Source organism: Furipterus horrens, unplaced genomic scaffold, assembly GCF_987537825.1.
Source record: "Furipterus horrens unplaced genomic scaffold, mFurHor1.1.pri manual_scaffold_1, whole genome shotgun sequence".
Taxonomy (NCBI): domain Eukaryota; kingdom Metazoa; phylum Chordata; class Mammalia; order Chiroptera; family Furipteridae; genus Furipterus; species Furipterus horrens.
This window is the reverse complement of record NW_028327171.1, coordinates 5,530,398-5,550,714: the sequence shown is the minus strand read 5'-3', so window position 1 is coordinate 5,550,714 and position 20,317 is coordinate 5,530,398. Positions and strand designations below refer to the sequence as shown.

Sequence of the window (20,317 nt, the reverse complement as noted above, 5' to 3'; positions counted from 1 at the left end):
GTGGCTGGAGAGAGCTCTCTCGTCTCCTGCTCATCTGGTAAAGTCACAGGAATCCGGCATGTTGACCTCACCCTCACAACTTCATCTAAGCTGATCTCCAAAGAGCCCCATCTCCAGATGCCACCCCGTTGGGGGCGAGGACGTCCACCTGTGGACTTCCCTTCCCGTCCCTCACAGGCCCCGCACACGCCTCCTCCTGCCCCCCTCTCCTCCTCCCTCCACCCCCTCCTCCTCACCTCCCTTCCACCTCCCTTGCTTCTCTCCGAGTCACAACAAGACCAGGGAGGCATGTTTCCCAGTGGCCACAGTAATGGGAATTTCTGTTTCTCTCCACCAGAAACTCCCCCGATGAGTGCAGCGTGGCCAAAGGCGGGAAGATGGTGGGCAGCCCGGACACGGTCGGGATGAGCTACGGCAGCTACATGGAGGAGAAGCACATGCCGCCCCCGAACATGACCACGAACGAGCGCAGAGTCATCGTCCCCGCAGGTCAGATGCCGGCCTGAGGTGTCGCAGAATGGTCTCTTCCTGCCTGTGGCTTCCGTCACCCTCCGTGGTCTCGGGCAGTGATTGCACATGGAAGCCAGCGGGAGTGGGTCCACACGTGGTGAGATGTGCACACGTGTGCACGCGTGTGTACATGTCTGCAAGTGTGCACACGAGAGAGAGAGAGAATGTCCGTGAAAAGTGACCTAGAGGCAGGAATTACCCTTTCTCTGAGAATATTTGGTGTTAAATAGCTTTTCATTTATGAAATGCTACTCAGAATAGATGATAGCCTTGTTGGTTTTTTCTAAAAAATTTTTCTTATCTGGGAAAATAACAAGTTGGGGACAGTCCACTGCTTGTTCCTAGAATCTGAAATTTCAGCCGTCACTGGCCTCTAACGCAGATTCCGAGAACGAGAGCCGTTGTTCACCTCAGAATTAATTCTACACCCAGCCCAGAGCAGTGACTCTGAGTTTGAGGAAAATAGCAGGCACACATTTATTTAGCAGAACTCAAGGTAATAAGAAGAAGGACTTAAAGCCCCTGGAAGGAAACGTATAGGGTAAAACTAAACATGCCGTGACGCCGGCCTCAATAGTCACTACTCGCCGAGCCTGGTTCTGTATTGGGTGTTTCAGTAAGTGATTTGGAGACATCGTCTTACGGGGTCCTGGGATGTAGGTGTTCTCATCGCGGTGCTCCCAGGAGGGAAAGGGAGCTCCGAGGGGTCCACTACCTTTTCCAGGGGCAAACAGCTAATGAGAGGCCAAGTCAGAATTTGAACAGACATGTCAGAGTCCTTCGTTCTGTCTCTTTAGATAGATTAAGTGAATTAAATCGCAGCTTCTGAGAGTAGCCTCTGTGGGCCCTTCCCGTTACTCATTCCAGCCATCTGGTCACCCTGCCCTTCTGCCTCTCAGGGCTTGACCTTGCTGTGAGCTCAGCCTGAAAGGCTTGATTCCAGATAGTCCCATCCTTCACCGGGCCCCGTGCAAACACCTCTTGAGGGAGGTCCTTCCTGACCATCCCCCTATTTTTTTTTTTATTGCATTCATTCCCACCTGTCAATATAGTGTACATTCATGTGAACATTTGCTTATTATCTTCCTACCTCCATAGAGTGTGAGCCCCAGAATGGCCCTACCTACGCGGTTAAGTGTAGTGCCTAGCAGGTAGGAGGTGCTCAGTGAGTGTTATCTAAGGGAGGAATGAGGGAATGAAGCCTCACCGCTGGGCTGCATGCACAGGTCATTCCTCGTGGCCGTGGTCATAAAAGGTATGCATGGGTGAAGTGTGTGTGACCCGGACCGTCCTTTCACCCAGGGGACTAGATGGCAAGCAGGTTCAAATCCTCTCCATGGTATGACTCCTATCCCTTATTCTGCATAAGCTCACGTCCAGTGGGATTCTGTCACCTTCCAAACAGGAGAGCTGGGAGGGCAAAGTCCTTGGCAAAGCACCTGACTCGGATTCTTAGGCTGGGTTTCTCTGCAGGTTTGGGACGGTGTGGCTTCCAGAAAACCATGTGAAGCTGATTTGGTACAGTTGGGTATGAAAAAGATTAGCCTTTGCAGCCAACCCTGACCTTGACGCACTTTGTAATGCTTCTGTAGGATACCGCGGAGGTAACGTCTCATGTGTGCCTTATGAGAGGGACAAAACTGGCTTTGATGTTCATGGAAACAGTTGACATTTATACAGAAGCTATGTATTTGGTTTGATCATGGCAACTGAGATACATACCCAAGATGTGTCACTTGTCATTGTGCTTAGAACAGGAGGCATTTCCTTTTGAACGGGGGAAACATAGAAATGAAATGCCCATCCTGGACGGGTGCCATCTCAAAAAGGCTTGAGATCAGGGATGTGCTTGGGGACACATGGGAGGGACACTGGCTGGATATAAACAGGATGAGGTAGAAACCCAAAAATCTCCCACCCAAGGCCGTCTTAACCTTTGCCATCCCCTATGGCGGAGGTGCCTCCCACACCCTCGGCTTGGGTGGAAGTCGCTCTGTCCAGCAGACCACGGCAGAACAAACTTTTACCCAGGACGCTTTGTTATGCCTGGGGGAAGTAAGGAGACTGCTCTCTTTAATGGAGAACAGCGATTAGACCTTCTTCCCTCGTGCCTTTTATTGAGAAAGCTACACATGAGAGATACAAGGTCAAGATTCATGAATCATCAATAGCTTGGAGGTGTTAGGATTACAGTTGACAGTAACAGATTACATGTATGAATACAGGGGCACAGCGACCAGTCTGTGTCAGGGTCTATTAAACATCTTGACGCCACACTGGCATTAGGTGCAAGGTTTCATACATTCCTATCTAGACATTGCTTATGTTATATTAAAAGATAAGCAGAGCAAGTTCTAAAGCATAATAAGCATTCTTTGAATCCAGTTCCCATGGGGACCCTCTGAGTGGCTTTTGGTTATGTCTCCCGCGCAGCCTATGTTGAGACTTAAAGACAAGCACAGCCAGAATGCCGGCGGCAGTCATGCTCAGGCCGGGGCTACAATTCCCTAAACCACAAGGAGCGGTTCCCTACAATCCCCCTTAAGAGTTATGTAATTTCTTCAATTTAGACAAAGCAAAGACTTTAGTTTTCCAAGATGAGGGAATATCAGTCTGCCAAAAGGCCTGCATTGAAAATTCTTGTCTTGGTTCCTCACGGAATCACAGACCCACAGGCAGTGCCTGCTGTCACTGACATCCTTTGACCGATGAAGTCATAATCCGGTCACACCATCAGTATGCATTGATGTCATCAATATCCTTTCCAATAGGGCCAGGCTTGAGGCTTTCTATGTGAAGTAAAATGTTTAGAAAACAGGAGAGAGATTCACATGGGAAGTGGCAAAGAGCCAGTTCAGCCAAGTCAGAGCCTCCACCAGTTTTGATCCGTGGTAGATGTTCATTCGGTGCCTGTTGCGTGGATGGAGGGCTGGGCGCACGGATTGGCTCATAGTCAGTGTTTGTGTAAAGGCTGGTTTCAGCTCCTGAAGAAAGCCCTCTTTCAGCTGCTCCTGCTTTGGGATTGCTTCACACAAATGCAGGCAGTTATTCAGTTACTGGTGTTTGTAAGAGTTAATTGTGGCTGGTTTTGCAAGGTGTGTCTTTCAGTTATTGGTCAAGCTTCATGTATGTGTGCTCGTTCACAGGCACACAGATGAACATGTGTGCACCCACAATCCGGATCATTCCCCAGCATGTCCACGAGGCTGCAGGACCTGGGGCAGCTCTGTCAGCTGCTGCACCTGCACCGGCGCCCTCACCCCAGGACCCAGGCCTCCCTCGGGCACAGTTGGGGCACAGAGTGCTCTGTATACAGAGATTGAATTCTCCAGACCTGGTTCCGAATGGGGCATATAGTTCCTACTAGTTCGATGCCTTAACACTCAGGAGTGCCCATCAGAAAGATAGTTGGACAAGTTATTATTTCTAAGTATGTGTATCATCACTCAACTACCTATGGACCTAAAAATGGTTCTGATACACACTGGCCAGAGAATCGGTGGTTAGAGTGAGAGGCAAGAAGGCAGGACCCGGGGTATTGTCTGTGTTCAGGTGGGGCTCTTGAACTTGGACTCCTCACATTTCAAAGCCCCTCGTGTTGATCCTATCTTTAGCTCAAGAACCATAAAGAAACTCAAAATATCCTTCATGAATAAATACATGTTCCTTCATTTAATATATGTACTCTGCCTCCTTATTGCAGAATGGATTTAAGAAAGTTCACACAAATACAAAAGAGCAAGGCAGAGTCCATTGAAGATGTACATGAATAGGGGATCATGGGCTGAAGAACAGAAGCATTGAAACCAGGAGTGAGGTTTTTATTCGTGTATAAATGCAAACTTTTAAGTCTTGCACATTTGCAAAAAGTGGGTGTTATTTGGCTCCAAGGTATCAGCAAAGAGGACTCATCATGACTTAGTGTCCCATTGGATAAAATAAAAGCAATGTGGGGAAGATAGCCCAGCTATTAATTCTGAGTCTGGAGAAAAATGTGTTCCTTGATTTGTTATACTAAGATTACAAGGAACTCATGAGAAAAGCACTTATTGGCAGGGGCACCAGGCATTCTGGGAAGCCCTGGCTTATGCGTATTCTCTTGGCAAATTTTTCGGATGTGCCTATGCCTCTCAAAGCGTACTAGTTGGGCAACAAATCATGTCTGTACTTTTCATCTGTCTATCTATTTGTCTACCTAGCTATACTATCTATGTCTCTATCGATACCATATACCTGTCATCTATCATCTGTTCCGTCTTTACCATCTGTCTGTCGTCTCTCTGGTGTGCATATCTGTATGTCTAGGTCTGCATCTCATAGGGTTGGCTCTTTCTTATGCAGTTGTACCTCAGTGCCACTCAGTGACATCAGCCTTCATCAGAGGGACCCGAGACATGTGACCTAGTTAAGTGGCTCTTTGTTGGCTCTGCTTAATGTGGAGCCTGACTAGGAAATGTTTCTCCAGTACGATCAGAACTGTTGCCACCAGGAATACCTGGGAGACTTAGGATTTACACATGCACATCCCCAGATTGTCTGCACCCAGGTGTGAGTGGGAGGATTCTACACTGTTGACACACTCTTTGGTGGTTTCCACGTGTAGTAAGGTGTGAGAAGCTCTAATCTAGAAAGAAGACACTAAATAAATTCTACTTAATATATATTAATTATTCTTAATAAGGGTATGATATGGCACCATTCACATTCCAAAACAAAGAAACATACAAACAAAGAAGGAGAGTCGGCCATTTGGTAGGAGGGAACTTTGTTTTCCTAAAGCTTCTCCCTTAAGATGTGTTTTGGGGGCTTGTCATTGGTTGGCGCACTCTATTTGGTGAAGGCCATGTGTCAGGGCGCTCACAGGAACACCCGGGACCGGTGAAGTCACTAAACGCAGCGTGAGAGCTGAGGAAGCACCTCTACGGTGTTGGCGCTGAGCTCCATTTGGACAGATTGGTTGAAGCACACCCTCCCAGGCCCGAAGGCATTGTGCTGTGCTCTTAGCAACAGCCAGGACGACTGGGTACGAGGCTGGCATCTGACCTCCAGGTGTTTCCGATTCTGCCTCGCCCACGGCTGGGAGCATAGATCAGTGTTTAGAAACAGCGGGTCCTCATCTTACATCACAGAACCCGTATGTTCTAAGGAACGTAAGTTTCCTGCCTCACGAAGCACCTGCCAGCAGGGATGCCACCCTCCACGTGCCAGGTGTGTCTCTGGCGGTCATTGGTACTTTGTAGGTATTGACGGTGCCCTCAGAGAGATGCCAGCCAAGAGAGAGAGCAAAGAGGAAGGCACAGTCCTCTCTTCTCAGAAGTTGCAAAATGCTGACCAAAATGCAATCGGGCCTCTGCTTTTAGCAGCTGACATTGTTTTGAAAGGTTTTTCTTTTTCTCTGTTAAAGCTTTGGGTTTTTCAAAGATTCTACTTTTATTTTCTGAACATCCACCTCGAGCACAAGCACCCGTGGCGGTTGGAAATCCTGGAGATAGAGTTGCCGCATTCAGCTCCTTACTGGTTTCCTTCCTTCCTTCCTTCCTTCCTTCCTTCATTCATTCATTCATTCACTGAGCACGTGCTGTGTCCCAGTCACCATGAATAAAAGCTTTTATGCAACTTAAAGCCCCTTCTTTTTGGTCCCCAAACACACATGGCTGAAACTACTCATACTTTGTCTTCCTCAGACCCTCCACGCTGGGGAACGGCCACTCAATCATGTAATGTTCCCTGAGTACTTGTCATTCATGCTCGTAACAGAGGAAATGACCCAAAGCTGTCAGAAGGAGATAAGACCCGTCAACACAAAGCAGCTCATGACAGGGGAGTGTGTGATGAAGAGTTCCAATGAGTGATTCAGACCAGTGACTCAAGGCATCTGGGGAACGAGATGAAAAGAACCATGACTCGTCCAGAAAAGCTTCCTTTGTGCCCTTCATGATCTGGTTCCCTCTGCGGCCTCGCCACTTTCCTGTGCCACACCCTGCCCTCCAGTCACATTGCTCTGTCCCCATGCGGCTGCATTGTCTGTCACAGCCCAGTGGGTTCTGCCCCACTGTTCCTGCTGATTAAACGCCCCTGCTCCTTTCTGTGCCCACAAATCCTTCTCATCCGTCCAGGCCTCTCTGAAGTGCACCCCGTCTAGGAAGCCACCCTTGATCTCCTGACCACTTCATCGCTTCTCTTACATCTTACCAGTTCTTTTATTAAGACTCTTGATTCTGTGTCCAGTTATATTCTCTGATGCATCGGTTTCTTCCCTTAAACACGGGTATCCTACCTAATGCCGTGAGGGCGTTGAGATGCCTTGTGAACTAGACTGCCGGTAAGCACATGAACCAGGCTCCTGTTCCAGCAGAAAGCAGGGATCAGCACTCAGGCAATTAAAGATTAGTGGGAAGCCAAGATCACATGAAGGGGGAACGCAGCCGCCCTGACCACAGCTTGGCCACGATGCGCTAGCCAAGCTTCCAGTGTGGTTTTCAGTTTCCTGGCAATCACAATAGAGAGAGTCATTGGGGGAAATAATTGCTGTTTTCAAGTAGAAGTGTCACAGGAAAGGCCATGGTTTTCTCAGAGGAGAATCCCTGGACTTGAGACCCAGAGCCCATCGAGGCTGGGGATGTGACTGTCTTCCTGCCACAGTTGAGACACCACATTTCACCAGCCTGCTGCTTGTGACATCCTCCATGGCCAGAGTGGGTTACACTAGTGAACAGCTCAGTGCAGACAGGCAGCTGGCGCCCAGGGCAAGTCTTTGCTCTCTGGGGACCGTACAGTCAGGATCTTGAGTTCTCTCACTGACTCAGGGCCTACATCACTTTCTCGGGGTGCTTCCTGAATACGGCATCCCCAGGCCGGGCTTTGAAGGCAGATGACTGACTAGCAATAGAAGAATATCCTCTCTGACCATACCCAGACGGCCAGAGCATCATGTTTTAATCTTATTAGAGGCAGTTATTTACAAGCCTGTCTGTTCTCTTAGATCATTACAAGCTTCGTGGGTCAGTGATTGTGTGCTTTGCATTCTTAGTTACCAAAGTAGCAAGCAGAGGTCAGTAAATGGGCACTTATTGAGCTAATGGTAATCCAGATTTAGTTAGTAGGAATCCCAGAATCCCAAGAGTTGGAGTTGCAAGATTCTTGATGATCTCTGCTCAGCTTTGTGTATTAGTCAGGGGTCTTCACAGAAACAGAGCGAATCTCTCTCTCTCTCTCTCTCTCTCTCTCTCAATACATATATATATATATAATGTATGATACCTATCGTCCCTGGCTGGTTTGGCTCAGTGGATTGAGCGTCGGCCTGCGAGCTAAGTGTCGCTGGTTCGATCTTCCAGTCAGGGCACATCAGAGAAGGAAAACTCTGACTCCAAAAAACCTCCGCTGCCTTGCGGCATACCTCTTCAGGGGAAAGGCTAAGGGAGTAAACCCCGACAGAAAATCCGGAGCCGGAGTCCCTAAGGCAGTTTGACGTTGTAGTCAACACCAGCAACTCCTGCGGCGCACCTGAAGCCAAGCTGTATTGACTCCGTCTTTCCCTTGGACCCTTCAGCTGCGAAGAGAGGGGGGGGTCTGCTGCATGGGCAACAGCAGACCCTCCATATCACCCCGCCCAGGCTCTGTAGCTTCAGCTTCACTGGAGAGGACACTCCAGCATCATCGCAAGATGTCGATTCAACACGGGAGGAGACAGATACCATGTCACTCCCGAGTAGGACTGCACAGCCATTCTCGGCGGTGCAGATAGACTCTTAAGAAGCTACACCATCGTCTCTCGAGATGGACGGCTGCCGACGACGATGATACCTATCTCTCTCTCTCTATATATATATATGTGTGTGTGTGTGTGTGTGTGTGTGTTTGTGTGTGTGTGTATAATGTATGATACCTACCTATTATCTATCTATCTATATCTACCTATCTGTCTGGCTATTACAGGGAACTGGCTCATGTGATTATGGAGGTGGAGAAGTCTGGAAGCCCACAATCTGCCATCTGCAAACTGGAGAGTCAGGAGAGCTGATAGTCCAGCCCTCAGTCCCAGCCTTAAAGCATGGAAGCCAGAGACCTGAAGGCAGACAAGGGATCTCAGCTCCAGTCAGGCCAAGAGCGCCAGCCAGCCCTCTCTTCCTACACTTCTGTGTTCTGTTCAGGTCCCCAGGGAATCCTAGGATGCCCACCCTCCGAGGGAAGGGCCCTCCGCTTTCTCCAGCTACCAATGTAAATGCTAATCTCTTCTAGAAATACCCTCATAGAAATACCCAGAAATAATGTTTAGCTAAGTATCTGACTTCCTGACCCAGTCAAGTTCACAGATACTCCCAAGCCTCTTCCTTTAAACTTGAGAAAATCGAGCCCTCAAGAGGGGACACTAGTTTCCCAGGGACACACGCACAGGTGGGTGAGAGCAGAACTGCTTCCCAGCCTTCCTTGCATTTTTATACTTGAAGAATCTGATGGTCAAGCCAGACATTCCTTTATTTTCCTTTGTCATGCCGCTGAGCGCTCCCAAGGATCCCACTATATAGTAAGTGTTTCTAAAAGCTTCCGCTTCGGTGCCTTCTGCCGTAACGTCAGTAACTAAACAAGCAAATCAGCAAAAACGTAAACCCTAACATCAATGTTAATTACGATACATCCCTGAACTAGGAGCTGAATAGTGATTGAGGAAACTGTCGTCGGGTGATATGTTTGACCAAAATCGTGCAAACTGACATGGTGGCAGTACCCGTCTATTGCGTGTGCACTATTGTCAGACACCTGGCTACATGCAATTGTAAAAAAGGTGTTTCCTCCTTTAAACCCCACCACCACCGAACCTTTTAGGTAGTACTTACTTTACGGACAGGGAAACTGAAACTAGGGATGCGAAGCCCAAGATGCCCCAGACAATCATGTGGCAGGCCCCGGTTCTAACCCAGTTCTGCCTGACCCCACAGTCTGAGTTCTTCCTCCTGTTCTACACTGTCAGGAGTACCGAGGGAAGAACCCAGGACTACGGAGTGATGGCGTAAGATAGGGACGTTGTCGCAGGGATGCTGAAGTGGCCTTCTCCAAGGAGATTGGAGTGTAGAAGGAAGGGGTCGATGAGCTGTTCAGAGAAGCCTCCTGTGTTGCTCTGCTCTTAACCTTTACGTCTCTGTGATGGTAATGGTTTATCTGTTTTGCTTAAGAACCAACGAGAAGAATGGAATTGAAAACAGCTTAGATTGAGCATGACTGGCCGGGGGGGGTGTTGATGAATCTAGAAAAAACACATTTTTAAGAAAGATGAATTTGGTTTGGTTCATTCTGTGTTTAAGATACCCGTGGCCCAGCGAGCCAACCTAGAGCGTAGGGTTAGAGGATTTCATCAGGAATCACACACGTGAGCTCTCAGCTCTGCCGTTCTCTAGCTCGGGGACCTGGGGAGTCACTTAATCTCACTGTTTCTTTATTTTCTTGCCACCAAAATAATGATGGCAGTGATGCCTACTGTATAGACAATACATGGGAGGTCATCAGTGGTGCCTGGGATCTGAGAACACCTCAGGCAGCGACTGCTCTCCTGCCTCTTTGCTCAGGCGTCTGGGAGACAGCCCCGGACTCCAGAGCTGGACTGGCAGGCGTAAGCATGTGTCACGAGTTGACTTGTGCCCCCCACAAAAATATATGTGAAGCGCTAACCCCTGGTGCCTCAGAACATGACCTTATTTGGAAATATAGTGTATAAAGTCAGTAGATTTTAAAGTGATGAAATTCACACAACCAGGAACAACAACAAAAAAAAAAAAATGGAGAGAAACAAGACAATATGGAAACGAACAAGTAATTTTGAAGAAGAAATAGGACTCCTAGGAACACAAGAGTCACAAATTACCAGAAACTCAGTAGATGAGTTAAACAGTTGATTGGAAGAGGCTGGAGAGTGAATTAATACTGTTCTCAGAGGGCAGCACCGTGACAAAGGGGATGGAAAACACGAGAGAAGGTCAGAAGCGGGAAGGGCTTGCGATCATGTCCCACGCAGATCTCCTAGAAGTCCCGGAAAGGAGGAAATAGGGAATGACAGAGGTTAAATATTCGAAGAGAGAAAAGCTGACTTTTCCAGAGTTGCTGAACGAGACCATTTTCCAAATAGGGGAAGCACCGGTCAGGGAAGGAAAAATAAGAATAAGAATAAACCTATGGCTACAGCCGTCACATTCTGATAAAACCACGGAAGAGCCAAGACCATGTACATGAACGCCAACTATCTGAAAATGACGACAGTTCTCCAGGCAGCAAACTTCTCAACAGCAAAACAGAACAGGGCAGTGGAAGATAACCCCTAGTGACCGGGGAGAAGCTGATTCCTGGGCTCTTCACCTTTCTGTGGCCTGCCACGGACCCACTGAGTATGGAGGTGAAGCCAGCGGGTTCTTTAGAATAATGCCTGTAGATGAATAAAGCGAACTTCAGAAGAATACAAAGGAAGCACGTTTACTAAGAGTGCAGTCTGACCTACTGTGTACATTGGGGGTGAAATAAAGATTCTTTCAAAGAGCGAGAGTTCACGGCTCACTTGCTTCCAGTTCAGGAAATCACAAAAGATTTAAAAAACAAGGGAAGAACATGGATCCTGGAGGAAAAGGGTGAGAGAGAGGAAGGAAACGAGGGCAGTGAAATTGGTGAATGTAAGGGCAGATTGAAGAGAAATGGCTATAAAATGTCCACCGTGGCTTCCTCACTGGGGAGTACGGTAACGAGGCTGCATAAAAACCCTGGACCCCAGTATCCTGTACGATTAGGGATGGACAACAGGAGTCCAAGATTTCTACGTTCCTTGCATTTTGGTGGGGGGGATACATTTGATGAATAACTTTATTGTATTTAAAGATTAACTATTAAAGAAACAGAGCTAGAATGTCAAACAGCCAAGCCAGTAGAGAAAGGAAAAAAAAAAAAAAATGGAATGAAGAAACGTAGATCGGTCTAATTAGACACTTGGAAAGAGAGATGATGAACAGACAAAACAAGGTAAATAGAAAGCACAAAATAAAGTAGAGAGCAGATAAATCAGTAACAATAAATGTAAGTCAGCCAGACGTGCTCTTATTAAACAGAGAGAGTAAAAGATCCCAAAGTCTGTTGCTATGTACTGTGTACAAAAACACATAACACAAAGAGAGACTAACAGCAAACAGATGGAATGAGACATACGAGTCAAATTCTAATCAAAATCAAGCTGACAGAGGTGGAACTAGAAAGCAGAAAGCAGTCCTGGAGATAACTGAGGATTATTACATAACGTTCATGAAAATATATAACAATGACAAACTTGGATGTGCCTAACCGCATAGCCTCAAAATACCTAAAGAACAGGAAGGAGAAATGGACAGATCCACTCTAGTGAGCAATTTTAATTTGCCTTTCTCAGTAATTGATAAATCAGTGACATAAAAATTATATATTCATTACTGATTTTGATTCAGTGATTATTAATAGAAACCTGCCCCCAACAGAGAGTTTGCAATTTTTTAAAACACTCAAGGTGCATTGGCAGAAATTGACCATGCACTAGATACCGAAAGAGAAACAACCCGTATAAAAGATAACGAGCGTCATGAGCCCTCATGCACCCACCAAAGTGCAATAAAATTAGAAATTAATAATGATCAGAATAACACTCCCACCCTTAAGTGTAGAAATCAAGACTTTCAGAAACAACCTTTAGGTAGCGGCTGTAGTAAAGAGATCAGATCTCACATTCAAGCCTGTTCTCTCTGCTGGGCCTGCCTTATAAATGTACAGTCTGTCCCCAGGCGGAGGCAAAATGCTGAATTTTTGCAAACTTCCGAGTGTCTTGGACAGCAGATTGACAGACGTGTCTAATGCCCGCTTTTATAAACAAAGACCGCAGAGCGTTGTGCTGTGTCTTACAGGTATATTTTATTTGATGGTATTTTATTTTTTTCGTTATCAAGAGTGATTTTTCTGCCTGGAAGCCAATATGCATTGATACTGTTCAAGAAAAATGACGCTCCGGGCTTGTGTGACCACCGATCTGGCTGGGGTTTTAAGTTTTATTGTCTGTTCCCTTAGAGCAGCGGTTCTCCAACTGTGGGCCGCGACCCCTTTGGGGGTCGAACGGCCCTTTCACAGGGGTCGCCTAAGACCATCGGAAAACACATATATAATTACATATTGTTTTTGTGATTAATCACTCTGCTTTAATTATGTTCAATTTGTAACAATGAAAATACATCGTGCATATCAGATATTTACATGACGATTCATAACAGTAGCAAAATTACAGTTAGGAAGTAGCAACGAAAATAATTTTATGGTTGGGGGTCACCACAGCAGGAGGAACTGTATGAAAGGGTCGCGGCATTAGGAAGGTTGAGAACCACTGCCCTAGAGGGTCTCAGAAACCGGATGTTTGCCTGCACGAGGACCTTTGTTCCGTGAAGGTACCCAGTGTAGCTTCGGCAATGCAGTATCCTCCGGATAATTTAAATATCTACTTAATATTTTCCTGGCAACGGCAGAACGCTCCTAGGCCAGAATCCAGTTGCAGAGAGAATCCTTCCCCCCGATCCCCTGCAGCTCTTGAAACTCTGTGCTTTGCTTTGGTTTGTTTTTTAAATTCCCATGTACCGAAATGGCATTCGTAAAGCTCTGGGCTGCTAGCCCTGTCCTCTGAGGTACAAATAAGAGGCTTCAGAGACAGCTGGCTTCCTCTCCCATGCCCTGCACTTGGGGGCTTCCCAGGCGGGTGCCCACGAGGCAGGGAATGATGATGCAGAGGTTTTCAAAACAATTGGACTGCAGGGCTGAAAACAGAGCGACTTATCTTCAGGGGCCCGTGCTTCATCTGACAGAAGCACCTCCAACAGCGCCTTAAAATAAAGTGATAAATCAGACTTGTGTGTTTAAAGGAAGAGGCTGCCCTGTGATAATAGATTGTTTGCTCCGTTTTAGCTGAGTGTGCGTGGCAGAGCGTGGCGTGTGGACGTGCTGTTTCTCTGCAATACGCTCTGTTGGCAAAGAGCTTTCCCAGACTGGATCTCAGTTACATTTCTGTTTCCCTAACAGTTCAGCTGCTTAATTAGCCACTGACGAAAACGAGGTCCAGAGAGGTTAACCTTGGTATCTAATAAATGGTTCATTCAGACCCAAATATGGGCATTCTGGCTCCCAGTAAAACCTGTTTTTTTTATCACAAGTGCTTGATGTAATTTAAAACATCTTTTGATTCCTCAGATGTTTTCAGTGACTCTGAAGTTCCTAGACCATAAAGTCCAGCCTTCTTAGCAATATACTCAAGGCTCCCCTGGATCTGACCCCCACTTCTCTCTCCATCCCAGTACATCTGTGATGGATCCCTGGCAAACCCTCTGCCTGAGCCATGCCCACTTTCTCACGCTCCTTCGCTCGGGGCCCCAGGAATTCCATGCCTCCGTGGGTATGAAGCTGGGCTCAGGCTTTTCCCCTGAACTGAAGGGCTTCTCTCCTGCTTCTGCCAACAGTCCTTCCCGTTCATACAGCCACACACCCCCGCCGAGGCCGTCTGCTGTTCTCCTGGCTGGGATCAGTGCCTCCCTCCCTGCCCTTCCATACCCTGCCTGGGCAACACAGGTTTAATTCTGCGTTGCAGGTGGAGCTCACGGTGTCCCCTCGGCAGGTTCCCAGCCCCTCCTTTCCTCGGCTGCCTCTGAGGCCCCATCCCGCTTGTGCGCCCAGGAAACGCTCCATAATTCCTACCCGAGTTAAAGGCATCTCAGGTCTTCTCCTGTCGGAGTCATTCCTCAGGTCCTTGTGTTCTCCACGTGGAGGGAAACCAGGTCCAACCGCGAGTCCTGAGGTTAGGTGACACGTTCCGGGTCGCGCCACTACCTGGAGGCAGACGGTGTGGTTGCGGCGTCCGAGCCTGGGCAGGGGCGAAGCTTTGCTGGGGCTCCTTCTGTTGCGCCTCCCTTTCTCCCTCGCTGGCAGAGTGTGGGTCAGGAAAGGAGGTGAGGCCTGTGGGATCTTGGGGGACCTTGGGACCTGCCCTCTGGGAGGGCAGGGGGCAGAAGCAGGCTTTGCTAATGTTCCATGGATCTTGGAGGAGACCTGGAGACTCTGCCGGGCTCTCCACGAAGCTGAAGGCTGAATTGGGTCCCAGCACAGTGACCGAGCGCCACAACCGTCTGTCCTCAGCCGCAGCAGCCAGGCCTGGCTCAGGGCGCTGGGCTGTCACGGGCACGGCCTGGGCCTCCGCCCAGACCCAGTGACCCATCGTCAGCACTTACAGCTCGTGAACAAAGGCGGACAGACGGCCAGAGGAGGGGCTGAGTCGGGGTGAAGGCAGAAGAAGGTATAAGCAGGGGCGCTGGTTCAGGAAGTGGCGGCTGACGGTGTGTGGCCGTTGGACGGAGGGGTCGGGGCGCGACTGGGGAGACAGCAGGACAAGGGACTGAGGGCCCCGGGCTCCGTGCTGAGGCGCTGGGGCCTGTCCCTTGCAAAGCGTCCTCTGTGACGGCACCTGGAGGGCCGCTCTGGGACAAGGGGGCCCGCGGACCGGTCGGAAAGGAGCGTCCTCGTTCACTGTGTCAAGTGGCCATATTTCCTTCTTAATATTTATCGCTTATGAGCGTACAGGGCAGAGGTGTGGAGACCGTCTCCCAACAGGACGCAGGAATAGCCCGGCTGTGTATGATTTTATTCTTTTCAAATGAAACAGTTCCCATTAACAAACTGTCTAAGAAAGTGAGATAGACGTTCTAGAAAACACTGTAACAAATAAGTATACATATCAGTGTATAGTTAATCCTTCGTAAGGCCTGGTTTTGATTTAAAAACATAGAGAAGAATACATTTTTTTACAAGTAAATTTTAACCTATGTAGTATCTGCTTTTTTTTTTTTTTTTTTTTTTTTTTGAAAAAACGAAACAAAAACAGAGAAGATACAGTTTTGTGAAAAAGGACACTGTCCTCAAAGTCGCCATCCCCTTTCCCCCAGAAACAAGTCGCCATTTTGCCACATTTCCCTCCAAAAGCCTTTCCGTGCTTGTATTTATACTTCCTTGCAAACTATAATGATGCTGCCATAGCGTTTCCAGACTTTTAAAATTTAATCTCCTTTGAGCATTTTTTTTCATATCGATAAAAATATTCAGTAGCATAAGTTTTAGTTCCTAAATGCACCACAACTTAACCAGCTCTTTTTTTGTTGGGCTTTTAGGGTGTTTCCAAAACACCCTAAGGATGTTCACAAATAGATCGTTTTCCACATCCTTTATTGTTTCCTTAGGACGGATTTCTAGAAGTGGGGATTTTAGGTCAGAGGCTCTGCGCCTGTTTGTTTAAGAAGACCTCTGTGACGTGCGTGTGCTGCCAGCCAGTACGCAGCGCGGGCGAGGAGGAGCCGTTCCGGAGGTCCCAAGTGACAGCGTCAGAGATCAGAACAAAACTGATCGAGGAATGGTCTCCGGGGTCCTGCACGTGGTTTCTTAAAGGAAAATTGAGTGAGCCGTGACAACCTGGCTTGGGAGGGGAACCAATGAACAGGCACATGGAGGGACGATAGAGGGACCGGACTTCTTGCTGGCTGTCTTCCTAAGGTGTCCCTTCGCCACTTTCCCACGAACCCAGCGACCCTCAGGCAGATGTTTATGTATCATTCATAGAATATCTGGTTCTGCCATTAGGAGAAGAAAATGTATTTCCAGGATGACCTGATTTCCAGGCCGCAGTTACACCAAAACATAGCCTTCCTGTGCTGTTCACGGCAAAACGAGGCCGAGCGAAAGCAGCGAGGTTGGGCTGGTGTCCCACGCTGGAGTTCAGGGGAGATGCCTTGGGCAGGGGGGAAGGAGGGCTGCGGATGGGGCGACCTGCAGGAGGGCGTCCGAGGCCACAGTGCAGTGTGTCACATGTGTCATGAGAAAAAAGTAGAAAAGACCCGTGAAAAGGGTCTGCGGTGTTGTGCATGCTACCCCTGAAAGCGGAACCCTGACCCAGTGACCGAGCGCCCTCTGAACTCCGCGGAGCTGGAGAAGGTACACCCCCTCCCTCGTCCCCCACCCCCACATTCCGTCCGCACGGGCTGACAAAGTGCTTCCATGTGCTGGACTTGCAGCGGGGTAAGCACACCTTCCTGTCAGCGCTGCTCTGGAGTTTCTGTAGATGTTCGTGTCTTTGCAGGAGAGCCAGGCTCCTCGTTAGCATGCGGGCTCCGTGCGCTGATGGCCGGTCGGAACGTGAGTGTTGGCATATTGGTTGAAGTCCAATATCACTGGCCAAGCTGACGGAGCGCGTGCCCTGGGACCCAGCCATTGCACATCTAGGCGCACTCCCTGGGCCAGAACCTTCCCGAGCTTGGTGTGCACATGGGCCGTCTGAGGAACGTGTGGAAACACGGGCCCTGACTCAGCGGACCCGGGGTGGCGCCTGAGACTCTGCCCTTCCATGAGTTCCAGGTCCTGGTGAGGCCCTGGGGTGGGGGGCTCCAAACCTGGGCTGTGCATTAGATTTACTGGGGAGCATTTCTGAGCCTTTGTGTCTGGACTGCCCTCCGACGGTGACATCAGCACCTCCACGGGGGAGACCAGGCAGCAGCGGGTCTTCCGTCTCCCTGTGACGCCAGGGTGCACCCTCGGAGCTTCCTTCACATGTGCACAGCGAGGTAGACACAGGGACCTTCGCTGATCAGTAAATCGGACGTATGCCTATGGGGCGGGACTGTACCTACATGCATTAACCTGGACACATGTTGAAAATCCAGTGCTGAGTGCTGAAGCATATCAGACACCTTTGGTGAGCAGTTTAAGAACACACAGCCGTATACACAGCTGGGGTGTGATAGAAACGTGGTACCTGGACAGGCGTGACACCAGCCTTGGCCACAGTGGTTGCTCTGCCGTGTGCAGGGGGCGTGGTGAGGGCAGACTGCTGCATTTGACATGATTTCTTTCTATTAAAAAAGATACGAAGCAAGAACCGCATGATTCTGCTCAAGGGGGGTAAAAAAACAGAAAGCAACAAACAAAACAAGCAAAGAGACTCATAGACACCGACAGTAGGATGATGGTTACCAGAGGGGATGGAGGGAGGGGGAGGGGGAGGATGAGGCGGGTCAAGGGGGTCAAATACGTGGGGGCGGAAGGAGACCAGACTTGGGGTGGTGAGCACACAGTGGAATATGCAGCTGATGTGTCATACAATTGTACACCTGAACCTGAATGTTATTAACCGGTGCCATCCTGTACATTTTAATTTTATAAAAAGATATGGAAGAGAAGGGAAAGGATGAAAGGGGGGGGGGGGAGAAGAGAACCCTGGCGCTCTGACTGGTGCTTTCTCGCCACGACTGCTGCTCGCGCCTGTAAACTTAAAACCTGTTTCAGCAGCACGTGGCATGTCCCGCCTGTGGGCAGCCTGCAACATTAGTGACACTGAGCAGGTTCTCAAGCAATGAGCCAAACAGGGATTCCGAAGGACGATGGGTTCCCACGCCGGGATTTTTCACTCCCGGTGATTGGAACACCCTGGCTCCCCGGCCTCCATGGGCCTGTCCGGAGACCGAGGTCCGGCTCTCGTCTTACACGTGAAACAGAAAAGAGGAGCGGCCCCCAGAGGCCGCAGCAAATGGGGAGATGCTCCGGCGCCCTGCCCAGGTGTCTGAACCCAGGGCCCTGAGGGAGGAGTCCATCTGCCACTGAGCACCCCGGGGACCCAGCCCCCAGGCCGTTGGCGCCTCTTTGGGGGATCACCTGCTCCTTCTCCCCAGGGCCCTGCCCTCCCGGTCCTCCCAGGGTCCCCTCCGTCCCAGGGCAGTGGAGCATGATGACATCGCCCACATCCTGTGGGCGTCTGGGCGCCGCAGCTGTGGAATGGGAGCCCCCCAGCCAGCCCCATCCCTGCAGGTGGGAGAGATTGCAAAACCTGGTTCTCTGCAGGAAGAGCGTGTAACCGACGGCTCTGCCCTAGACACGCTAGCTCACCGCCGGCGCTGGGCTTTGGTTTACCTACACTTCCCAGTTCTGTGGTCAGTAGCTCTCAGTATCTTGTATGAATACTGTTTGGGATTCTTTGCCATCTGTAATGTGCGTCGTCCTCATATGTGTTGCTAACTCACCGTTCCATATGAAGATGCCGTCGTTTCCTAAGGAAATAAGTGAATAAATTAAAATGAAAATAAATGGGAAGGAAAGAATACCCTGCCCCCGTCTCTACAGGAAATTTGAGAGCATTTGAGCAACAGAGGGGCAGGTGGGGTGAGGAAGCCTGGACCGTTCATTCCGAGGACAGATGTGGTCCTTGACCCTGCCCGGAGCCTGGCTCAGGGACAAGCTTCTGGAGCAGCAGGAGGGGCGGTGGCTGGTGGGGACACCCACCTGAGACCCGACCTCGCCCTGGGAACGGGTCTTAAGGAGCTGACCTAGTATGTCCCCGTCCCTTTTCAGATCCCACGCTGTGGAGCACGGACCACGTGCGGCAGTGGCTGGAGTGGGCGGTGAAAGAATACGGCCTCCCAGACGTTGACGTCCTGCTCTTCCAGAACATCGACGGCAAGGAGCTGTGCAAGATGACCAAAGACGACTTCCAGAGGCTCACCCCCAGCTACAATGCTGACATCCTTCTCTCCCACCTCCACTACCTCAGAGAGAGTAAGGAGGTCCCCACGCAGGACAGAGGTCCCTGCCGCCAGGGCTCTCCTTCGCCCGAGCGGCAGAGGGTTCCATCTGCCCGCAGCTTTCCGCCCTAACCCAACCCCCGCTTAGGGGCTGAGAGAGCTGGTCGTCTAGGAGGTGATGAGTTAGGCTTAGCCAGCTGTCCCAGGAAGCCAGGAAGTCACCTTAGCATTCAGCGGCCTCCTCCGTGGTCCCCGCGACCGAGCAGATCCGAGGGAAAGGAAGCGTTACCTGGTCACACGTTAGTTTGTCTCCACGGTGCCCCAGAGGAACCAGAGACGTATGGAAGGGCTCCCACGGGGTGGGGAGCAGGGCTTCATCTCCCCTCAAGCTAAGCCAAGGCCCCATGTGAACACATAACGAAGGGGCGTCTTCACCGGGTCTCACGAGGTGTGGCTGAGCCTTATGGAACGGAAACGGCGCGGTGGCAGTTAGAGGCATGAACCCCCAAGTCTGCTGCATGCTCGGGTCCAAGGGAGGGGGTGCTGAGCGTCCCCACCGCCCCCTCCCTCAGTCCCACGTGGCCCCCCTCTAGGTTTTAACACGCTAACAAGTAGCAGGACCATGGAAAGACTTCCAAGCAGCCCGTGATATTAGGGGGAGCTGGAGGGGGGCGGTGTTCTTCTTTCTTCTTTCTTTCTTTCTCTTTTTTTTTTTTTTATTAAGGAAGGTAATTCTCTCTCTCTTTTTTTTTTTTTTCATTTCGATGTCGCTGTTTTGTTTTGTAGCTCCTCTTCCACATTTGACTTCAGATGATGTTGATAAAGCCCTCCAAAACTCTCCGCGGTTAATGCATGCTAGAAACACAGGTAATGCTGGCCCTGCCCCTCCCCAGGACGAGCGTAGGGCCCGGCCCGCAGGTTGCATGCTGTCAAGGTGGAGCGTGGGACAGTCGGTCAGTGCACCGGGAAGGCGGAAGGCTCAGGTGGACGCTTGAGGGGGTCTCACAGGTAGGAGGCTCCGTGCTGGAGGTACCGCAGCCTCGGCGAAGGGGGCGCCCTTTGGCTTCTGCGCGCTCCCCGCTTTCCTGACGGTCGGGAACTTCTTTGACCCAGGAGTCTCGGCTCACCTTGCAGGATCCAACCTGCGGCTCTCAGTCCCCAAACACTCCCTGTGCCGGCTAGAGGCTAAAAGCATGTTCGATAGGCGAGGGGCCCTTAGGATG

General features: G+C 49.9%; 1 protein-coding gene across 3 annotated transcripts in view; it reads left to right on the top strand.

Moving 5' to 3' along the window:
- ERG (ETS transcription factor ERG) overlaps nucleotides 1-20,317 on the top strand; it is a 99,352-nt gene that overhangs the window by 61,179 nt on the left and 17,856 nt on the right. For all 3 annotated transcript variants that reach the window (XM_090271753.1, XM_090271757.1, XM_090271751.1), the window contains exons 3-5: nucleotides 338-489; nucleotides 18,925-19,128; nucleotides 19,881-19,961. In XM_090271753.1, coding sequence (XP_090127879.1) covers nucleotides 338-489; nucleotides 18,925-19,128; nucleotides 19,881-19,961 — 437 coding nt within the window. The remainder of the gene's footprint in view (nucleotides 1-337; nucleotides 490-18,924; nucleotides 19,129-19,880; nucleotides 19,962-20,317) is intronic.